Source organism: Nicotiana sylvestris, chromosome 3 (genome assembly GCF_000393655.2).
Source record: "Nicotiana sylvestris chromosome 3, ASM39365v2, whole genome shotgun sequence".
Taxonomy (NCBI): Eukaryota; Viridiplantae; Streptophyta; class Magnoliopsida; order Solanales; family Solanaceae; genus Nicotiana; species Nicotiana sylvestris.
In genome coordinates, this window is record NC_091059.1 from 115,273,128 (window position 1) to 115,283,974 (window position 10,847).

Genomic DNA, 10,847 nt, shown 5'->3' on the forward strand with positions numbered 1-10,847 from the left:
TAGAAACTGGACTAATAACCCAATATAATGACCTTCTTAAAATTGAAAAGGATTTTTGAAAATTAAAATCAAGAATAAATTGGTTCCAAGATGGAGATGTTAACACAAAAAAATTCCATCTTACTACTTTACAACAACGTCGACTTAACCGTATTACGGCTCTTAAAGACTTAGTTGGAAACTAGATCTTAGATAAAAAAGAAATCAACACTTCCATTGAAGACTATTATCATAGCTTATTCACCACTAGTCACACCCATAACACACACCCTAAATTTAAAGCTGGTCACCATACCATCAGTTCTCATGACTATTCAAAACTAAACTCACCCCTTACATAACTAGAAATCACCAATGCCCTTAAAACTTTCCAACCTTTTAAAGCAACTGGGCCGGATGGATTACATCCATACTTCTTTCAAAATTATTGGACTCAAGTGAACTCTCCAGTCACTTCTTTTTGTGAGGAAGTCTTTAACACTCAACAAATCCCTTCAGAAATTAATAAAACTTATCTATGCCTTATCCCTATAAAACAACAACCTACCCTCATCACCCAATATCGGCCCATAAACCTTTGTAACATACTTTATAAATTAATTACGAAAATCATAGTCCATCGTATTAAACCAATTCTATTTAGTCTCATTAGCCCGGAACAATCAACCTTCTTGCCTAATCGTAGGGCATCTGATAATGCACTTATAGTACAAGAGTTTCAAGAAAAAAGAGGTGCTTAGTCTTCTTTTTTACTCAAATTATACTTAGATAAAGCTTTCGACAAACTGGAATGGGGATTCATACATGATACACTATATTACATTAATTTTCCACCTAAGTTGATCAAATTAATAATGTTCTGCATTACTACCTCTTCCATCTCAATTCTCATTAATGGACAACCCACCCTTTTTTCTCACCTTCAAGAGGTATTCGTCAAAGGGACCCCCTATCACCTTATATTTTTATCATCTGTATGGAAATGCTCTCACGTAAAATACATATTGAAGTAGATTACCAAAAATGGCAACCCATCAAATTATCTAGACAAGGCCCACAAATCTCTCACCTCTTATTTGCTGACGACATTACTTTAATTTCAATAAATACTACAAAGAGCATCAATGCTATAATTGATACACTCAACCTTTTTACTAAGATTTTGGGCTTAACCATTAATTATACTAAATTAAAAATATTTTTCCCTAAACACAATTCCACAATGGATAGAGAACAAATGATCCATTCATTCCAAATGACTGAAGGGTAAACTTTTGGAAAATATCTTGGATATCCAATTTTCACTAAAAACCCTTCAACATCCTATTTTCAATTTCTTCCTGATAACTACAAAAATAGACTAACCGGGTAAAAAATAAATTTTCTAACTATGGCAGGACGAATAACTGTAATAAAAGCTACCCTAAATTGCCTACCAAATCATGTAATGCAACTGATCAAGCTTCCTACTAATATTACCAATAAGTTAGAACGATATCAAAGAAACTTTCTTTGGGGATCCATAGCCCTAAAACGTAAAATAAACCTTATTAAATGGGAAAACATCTAATTATCAAAAAATAGTGGAGGACCAAGAATTCGTAATCTTTCGGATAAGAATAATGCCTTACTTAGATCCCTATCTTGAGGTTGTTTTAATCCCCTTCATTCCACTGGGCTTCAATCCTAATATCAAAATACTCAAAGACTACTACATCTACTAACATTTCCTCCAATTGGAAAGCCATCAAACAAGGGTGGGCTTCATGTCAAAATAGAATCAAGTGGCATACTGCAAATGAAAACCATATCAATTCTTGGACAGAACCTTAGATAGGAACCAACTTGATACTTAGAAAATTAATTTAAGGACCCCTACCCCGCAATGACCAATCATCCAAATTAGCGCTATATATTGATGGGAACTTAATAAATATTCCTAAAGTACCTTTTGAACTACCTGATAATTTAAATGACCTAATTAGTAATCAATATATCCATACCATCACAAATAAAAATTCCCATGATCACATCTACTTGGGCCTCACCCCCAAGGGAATTTTCACGGTAAAATTTCTGTATAAATAATTGCGTGCTAAACCAGAAAACAATCCATTCTAATGGTTATGGAACCTTCAAATACCACAAAAAGTAAAGCATTTTCTTTGGCTTATGAGCCATCAACACCTACCCACAACAAATTATCTCCACAATATACACTTAACCCAGAATACTATTTGCCCAGTCTGTCAGTCCAACGATGAAATCATTGCACATCTATTCTTCTAATGTCACCAAACACAACTGATCTGGCACCAATTAGGCATTAACTATCTTAATATCAACCTTCAAAGATTTCATGAGAACACCCCATTAAAACTATCACAATTCATTTTAAAAAACAATTGGCAAAATGCCTTAGTACCCCCTTAAACTTGTCGAGAATTATTAGTTTCCTCTCCAAACTATCTCTGGTTCGAATTACCCCTCTATACTAGAATAAGTTAATTTAACCCCCTCCCCCAAAAACCCCCGAGCTGCCACATGGCACGAGAAGTGATCTCAAATGGTGTATGGCACGTGAGGCTGGTTAAAAATGGCCACATAATAAGCCCTAACTGTAAAAAATCCCTGATCAACGGCTATTCTTTCACTTTTTCCTTTTTATAAGCTCCACCATTGAAGCATAATTATTGTTCTTTCTTTTTGTAATATTCTTGATTTTCTTCTTTAATTATTAAAGTTCTTAGTGATATTCTTGGTTTTCATCCTAGTTTTCTCCAAGACATTGAAGATGAACCCACTTTGTAAATGTGGGTATCTATCACATTTAAAAATTTCATGGTCAAATGACAATCTGGGAAGAAGATTTTTTGGTTGTAAAAACTATAAGGTATGATAAAGTAATGTTTACAAAGTTTAAATTGATTATACTTTATGTTGGGTTTGTTCTAGGATTTTTCACTAAAAAAGTTGATAGTTGTGCTTTTTGTGCAGGTTAAAGGTTGTAAGGCTTGTAATTGTTTTGAGTGGTATGAACCGAAATTTCCAAAACAAGCTTATATTGTTATTTTGGGTTTGTTGAAGAAGAGAAATAAACAAGAGCATGAGCTAAAGTGAGGAAGAACATTGAAGATTAGTCTATGTATTAGTGTAGTATGCAATGTGATGTTGTATTTTGGTTGGTGTCCAATTTAATCTAACTTTAATTGGTATCTATGTATTTGATAAATAGTAGAATGAACAGAAATCTTGTATCACAAATCTATCATTTTAAGTCATTCACAAAATCTTGTATAGATATCTGAAGGTACTTTGCATAACTAGAAATAGATATGGCTACTTATGTTGCTATAACTTCTCTGATGGGAATAATGCAAATAATGCAGCAGCTTCCACAATCCCGCTTAGACTTTCAATTTTGCCATATTTGTCCATAGTATCAGTTTTGTTAGCTAAAGGAAGCAAATATACCTTCCTTTAAGAATTCTTCCAGTAACAATTGCGCCAACTGCAACATGAGTAATATGCACTAGTCACTGCTCTATACCTCACAAAAGTTTACTGTTAGAACTATGAAAATGCTATTTCATGTTGCTGCAAATAATGGGAAGATATGTAAGATAGATACACGTTGTTTACAAAACTGGATAGCAACAAAAATCTGGACAGTATATAAAAGAGCTGTTTACCAAACATATCTGACAGCTACACAAAATACTACTAGTATCGAACAGCTACAAAAATACTACCAGTATCACAAAAGAGCTGTTTCACCAAAAACGCTACACAAAATACTACCACAAAGAAAGTTGTAATCATCTGATTACATACTAAGCATACACCAAAAAAACTAACTTAATCATAGAACAAATCTATGTTGGTTCTTTGGATGGAGATTTTTCAGTTTGAGATCTTGCTTGAATCTTAATAGCCTTTGCTTTTTTTTTTTGGGACTCTATGCATAGTACTTTTCATTTGGAGTTGTCTTTGGCTAATAGCGGGCTTTCCTTTCCACTTCAAAGACTTGCTAGGCTTATACCCAATACTTGTAACTTCTGCGGAATTTATCATTGTAGTGTGGTAACTAATCTGCTGCTTTGCAAACCTTGCTGTAATTATGAGAAAAAATTTAAATATAACTTCAAAGACAATGAAAGTAATAAATTGATAGTAAACTGGGAAAATACTTACATTAACACAACTATAACCAGTCTTAGATACAAATACACCATGCCTCACAACTCTTGGACTCTTGTACTTACGTCTGCTCGCTTTAGCTTCACCTCCCTTGCTTGTAGATTCTTGTTGACTATCAACAACACTTCTCTTTCTTGTACTTCCAGTAGATGACTGTAGGGTAGCATTATACTGACATATAACAATATAACAAGTTAAAATACTAATGTGTCAATAATTTAAAGGTAAGCGGGGTATATAAAATTTACCTCTGTTGTTCTTGTGGCTGATGTTGCTTCAGGCCTTGAAGGACAGCTTCTTTTATTGTGTTTAATGGACTTGCAAATCGAGCATGTCATAGCTATTCCCCGTTTTGATAACTTTCCAGTTCTTTTAATTTCTCCTTCCTCCTTTCTTCTATTCTTCTTTGGCCTGCCAGGCATTTTTCTAACTGTAGGTGGCTCAATCTTTGGATTTGATATAGCTGGCCACATTATCATATTGGGAACAGATTGTATGAAATTGGAATAAGCTCGTAAATATGTCTCCTTTCTGTACCATGATGCAATTGACTCAGATGCATCAATCATCCTAAACTGCATTGTTGTTATGGCATGTGCACAAGGAATACCTTTCAATTGCCATGACCTGCAACTACAATATCCTCTTTCCAGGTGAACAATAAACTTAGCTATACCTTCCTGAATTTCAAAGCCATGTTCTCCATTCCAATGAATCTTACACTTCATTGACTTCTCCACATTAGTGTTGAAGTTCTTCAGTGTCATTGGAGATATCTCATCTACCCAAGTTTTAGCAAAGGCCCTCATCTTAGGTATCCTTATCATGACCTTGACTCTAATTTCTTCTAGCATTGACACAATTGTCTTGTGTCTAGCTCCCAATATCCAGGCATTAAAGCTTTCCGACATATTATTGTCCACACTGTCACATTTGGAGAATTCTTTGAAGTAGACTTTGCACCATCTTTCTTTGTTGTATGAAATAAGATCTTCAACAATATTGTGACCCAATGTATTTAATTCATCTAGCCTCTTTTTCAATTCAGCCTCATATGTTGCTCTAGCACAACTCCAAAACTTTTTTCTTCTTTCAATTCCCCTCCATTTTTTTGACCAGTTTGACAGAATATGTCTTGCACACATTCTGTGCTCACAAGCTGGAAATACTTCTTCAGCAACACTAACAAAACCCTAAAATTAGAAAAAGAAATAATAAATAACAATAGAAACAGTAAAAAAGCAATAAATAACAGTATGGTATCATACCTTTTGCATGTCACTGATAATAGTGATCTCATTTCCATCTCCAAGTTGTAAGTCTTCTTGCAATATTCTCATAAACCATGTCCATGTTTCCTTTTTTTTCAGTCCCAATAACGGCCCATGCTATGGGAAACATTTGATTGTTTCCATCTTTAGCAACTGCAACTAATAATTGTCCTTTGCATATCCCCTTCAAAAAACAGCCATCCAGTCCTATACACTTTCTGCATCCCTCCAAGAATCCCCTCTTCATAGCAGCAAAGCATATATAGAAGCTTATAAACTCTTTCTTACCATCTTCTAAATCAGCTACCTTAACTATACATGTGCTACCATGATTTATTTGTAGAAGCACATCTCTATAGTCAAAAAGTCTACCAAACTCAACAATATGATCTCCCATGACTTCTTTCAAAATAATTTTTCTTGTCTTTAAACAAATAGCCTTACCCACATACACACCAAAGTCCTCCCTAACAAGATCTTGTATTTCCCAACCTTTAATGGTAGGTTGTGAAATAATCCTCTCTTTATAATGATTAGCTAGATATTTTGAATTGCAAAGAAAGTTGATGTTGGTCTTATGGCATTTATGTCTAGGATTATATGTCTTGACTATGAAATTTGAACTCCTATCTTCCTTGCCAGCATATATCATCCAAGGACAACCATCTTTGCACTTCACCCTAACTCTACTTGGCTCATTCTTATATTTGTCTAGTTGAACCCCTTTCTTTACAACATACTTGGTCAAAGCCTCTCTGAACTCTTTCACATTTTCAAATACTTGGCCAATCTCCCAAATAACTTTCTCACAAGAAGGATCATATACTACCTTGTTACTCTTTCTCCTTACCCTCAAGTTTTCTTCTACTACTTCATCATCACTAACAGCTTCACCTTCAGATTCACTAGCAAAGCTGTCAGCCTCTGATGAGTCGTAATATGGCTCATCATCATCACCTCCCAATTTATCCTTCAAATTTTTTCTTTCTTTATCAATATCATCATAACCTTCATCCAGTCCAGCCTCACCTAGAAACCCATCAGGTCTTTCTTTCCTACTTCTTTTCCCTTTTTTTACTTTGTAAGCCTTTAGATCTTGTTTCACAACCCTAAGTTCTTCATGGACATCACTTTCATAATCATCAGAAAGTTCAAATTCTTATTCAGTGCCTGCATCTTCCTCAGAGGAAGTACTGGAATTGTTTAGATCTCCACTAGCAGAACCTTCTCTCTGGAAATCACCACTAGCAACATCTACTTCCTCTCTTATATTTTTTTTCAGCCCTTTCAGTAGTATTTAGAGAAAAAGGAAACTCTAGACCGAGATCTACAGTTGGAGCTGGTGCAATTATTGGTGGGCGTGGAATAAATAAAGGCTCAGATTCCCTGTTGCCTCCATTTATATTAGTTAATTGACTACCACCCCCTTTTTCAACATTCACATGTTGGCCAATATGCCCCACATCCTCAAAATTAGAGTCATTGGAGATAAATATATCTATTTTGTCCCCATCATTCAACAATGCTCCAAGGTCTAACAAATCCTTGTCTTTCTCTAGTTTTACCAATTTGCCACCCTTAGAAGGTGCAATATAAGTGGTTCCCAATTTAGTAACCCCAAAATTCTTTGCAATATCTATTAATTCAGGGATATATAAGTGATCAAAATCAATATTGAAGGAATACTCAATCCTACCTCCAACAAAAACGGGCCCTACTTCACTTACCAACATTACACCAATTTTCCATCTAAAATTAAAGTACTTAGAAGCCATGGGACAACCTACAACCATATACATAATTCATCAATATTTAACTTTTAAAATTAATAGTACAATGTTGTAACATATTAAAGAAATGCTAGATACAAATAAAATACAGAAAAAGATTCACTTTTACATAAAATAATCCACCAACAGTGAGCTAAACTAAAATAGCAGAAGAATTCTTGCAATACATTCAAAATAACTAAAATAATCCGAATAACATACATTCAGACAATTCTAAAATATAAAAATAAAAAACCCCTACATTTTGTAAGTTATTACAGAAAACCCTACGTTATATGCATGCACAAAATCACTGATTTTACACTTAAAAATTCAATTTTGAAAGCCTTAACTCAACAAAATAGAAGATAGACAACAAATCGATATTCATCTTTGTTATATATTACAAAACCCTAATCGGAAAGTAATGCTTGAATTCCCTAACCTTTTGATTTTGTCTGTTTGAAATAGTTGGAGAAGACCACTAAAAAAGCTTGATGACCGGAGAAGAAACCACAAATGATCAGAAATACACCACAATTGAAGTCTTATTCTACTCTATTGAAGAGGCATGAGAAGAGGCATTTGAGAAATTTTTTAACAGAGAGAGAAGGGTGTTTATAAAAATGAAAGGGCAAATGTTTTACTTCTAACGTTTCTGCCTTTTACCTTTTCTTTATTTTTTTCCCTTTTTTTTAGTTATTAATATTAAAATTTAATACTCATTTTGTTTGCCTGCGTGGATTACAAATTATCCACATATACCACGCGTGTTAACACTTAACTAGGTGTAGGAGACTGGGGGGGGGGGTTAAATTCACTTATTCTAGTGTAGGGGGATAATTCGAACCAGATATAGTTTGGGGAGGAAACTAATAATTCTCGACAAGTTTAGGGGGTTACTAAGGCATTTTGCCAAAACAATTTTACCAACACTCAAACAAGCTCCCATATTTTAATTCCCTATGCCCAGTGGCACATATGGAAAAGTCGGAATCACACTTCTTTTGAAGGCAAAACTCATTCTCCTAACATTCAACACATTATAGGCCAAGCATCTGAATTATTCCACATAGGTCTAAATCATAACACAATTCATACACAACTTGCACACATACACGTTAAATGGAACCCTCCTGCAAATGGGTTCTATAAATTAAATTCTGACGGAGCCTGTAATATCCCTAACCAAAAACGGGGTTTTGGGTGTAATTAAAGATTCCACATTCAAATGGTTACTGGGTTATATGGGTACAAGGCCAATGGGAAATCACAATTATATGGAATTTACTGGTCTACAAGAAGTTTTACGACTCGCTCTCCAATACAATATCACCTTACTGGAAGTCAATGTGGATTCAACTGAGATAATTTCTTTACTCCGTTACCTAAATCCTCATTACTCATCCTTAACTCATGAATGCAGGTACCTACTACATCAACTGGATAGACCATGGGTGATGCACACTTACAGGGAGTAAAATCAAGTAGTAGACAAACTAGCTAAATATGGGGCAACCCTAGATCATAATGCCCCAACAAATATTTTTGTGCAACCACCTTCTTTTGTAATACAAGAGTTATTAGCAGACAAATGGGGCACACTCCAAACACGCACTACATGTACAACTGTGCACTTGGAACCCATTTTTTTTGTCTAGACAGCTTGACGAACTCTTGTAATAGTAATGTAGTACACAATGGAGGCAGTGATAAACTTTAGACAGCTTGACGAACTCTGTCTTGGCAGCTTGATGAACCACCACCGGACTCTGCTCCTTGTAAAATCACTTAATCTATGATATACGCCTCTTTGATTGACCAAAAAAAAAATACTCTTAATAGTGAAAAATTAGAAAAAAATTATAGATCTTACGGTAAGTAATAAAATGGATGTATTTGGATTTGAAGACTAAAAGGAATCTTAACATATTTTTATATTTGGGTATTAGAAAAGATTTACTTTGCATATCCAACAAGGTTTTATTTGATAGCATTTTCACTAGTTCATTGATAATTCTATTTCATCATTTTCTCATATCTCTGTCTCGCTCGCACTGTGTATGTATGTTTTCTAAATTATAAATTTCTTCCGTGTGGTTAAATGATTCTCTATCAAATATCAGTACTTTGGTGAATGCCCCAACTAGATAGTTAATTGTTTCCATCTGTAGAGAGGATAGGGACAGTCTCAATTACATCACATGAAATGGCAGAACGCCATTTGTAGCGGTCTTTTCTTGACACCATAGTTTTGAGTTTCAGCTCAATTTGCATGGCGTGAGACAGGTGTCTATGAATTCTTACTCCTAAATATAGTAAGCATCACCCTTTGTCCCTATAAAATCCTTAACTTTCACATAGCTTTCATAACAAAAATATTAATAAGGAAATCTTCACGAAGAGCTAATTAGATCTCTTTCAAAATGAAGCTTTTTCCTACAATTGCTGTGCTTCTCTTCCTAATGCTTCTCCTCTCAGCAAATGGTATATATATTGTGTCCTTTACACATCTTCCCACTAGGTTAGGTTTCTTTAATTTTTTTTAGGATGAAAATAAATTAAATAATCATGTTTTGTCCCTTATTATTTCTGGTAGGGATCTTATTATTATATTTTTAGGGTGTATTGATGTTTTCCCTTAGTTACAAACTAAATTTTCCTTTCGTTTGGAGATGTTTTGTCCCCTTGTATGATTAAATTTTGTATTTGAAAGATAATTGGTTTTTGTCTTCTTTAATAGTGACTTATCCCTTTGGTTTATATGCAAGAATTCCACTCTCTCTGACAGAGCCATAGAGACACTGGATCAGAATATTTCAGTAGTTGTATAGCATAAAAAAAAAGGTTGATATGTTAACTCGATATCTTTATTTGGTAGGTTATAATTACTCCCAAAAAAAAAAAAAAAAAACTACTACGTAGGAGCTGAATTAATTACATGCACAAATATATGCTGTAAATATAATACGCACGTATCATATGTGTGACAGTAAATATGCGTACATAAAATATATGTTTGTATTCACGCGTAAATGCCTCTATTACTTTGTAACTTGAAGGAATCCTAATTTATCAAATAAATTTACTTTTCCAAACTAGAGTACAACTCTATATCCTGACATTAGCTATTCTTGGGACTCCTTTCCGATAGAAATTGTAAACAATCTTTTTAGCATTTTCTATATCTTAATGTCATTAACTTTTATGAATGTAGAAATAGGTCCAAGAAAGGTAGAAGCAAAGCTATGCCAATACAAGAGCAGAACCTTCTTCGGCGTTTGTGTCAGTGGTCACACTTGCAACCAAAAGTGCCAAGGCGAGGCCTTTGATGGAGGACGCTGTCATGGGGTTCGTCGTCAATGCTGCTGCTACAGGACTTGCTAGTTTCCTTTACTACTTTAAAATGAAGTATACAATGGTTTAAATAAAACGTAATAATGCTCATTTATCTTTTGTCCTTTCCTATATGGTTTATTACCAATAGTGTCTTTGTAAAGTTATCCTTTTGGTCTATGCATGTATCAATTATTTCTTACTTAATTACCTAATTAATAGTTCTTGCATATATTTAATTTGTACTCCTTCCGTTTCAATTTATGTGAAC

The 10,847-nt window shown here is 34.2% G+C and overlaps 1 protein-coding gene across 2 annotated transcripts; it reads right to left on the reverse strand.

Annotated features, from left to right (window-relative positions):
• Positions 1–3,653: 3,653 nt before the first annotated feature.
• On the reverse strand, positions 3,654–5,584 carry LOC104216549 (uncharacterized). 2 transcript variants are annotated; one of them, XM_009766624.2, is made up of 4 exons: positions 5,469–5,584; positions 4,449–5,382; positions 4,195–4,371; positions 3,654–4,112 (listed from the first exon to the last, which is right to left on the reverse strand). In XM_009766624.2, the coding sequence occupies exons 1-4, from the start codon at positions 5,504–5,506 to the stop codon at positions 4,071–4,073; spliced, it is 1,191 nt and encodes a 396-aa protein (XP_009764926.1). In that variant the 5' UTR covers positions 5,507–5,584; the 3' UTR covers positions 3,654–4,070. The 2 variants fall into 2 exon arrangements, with proteins under 2 accessions (XP_009764926.1, XP_009764925.1); XM_009766623.2 differs by having other exon boundaries at positions 4,449–5,393; positions 5,469–5,576.
• Positions 5,585–10,847: the final 5,263 nt, after the last annotated feature.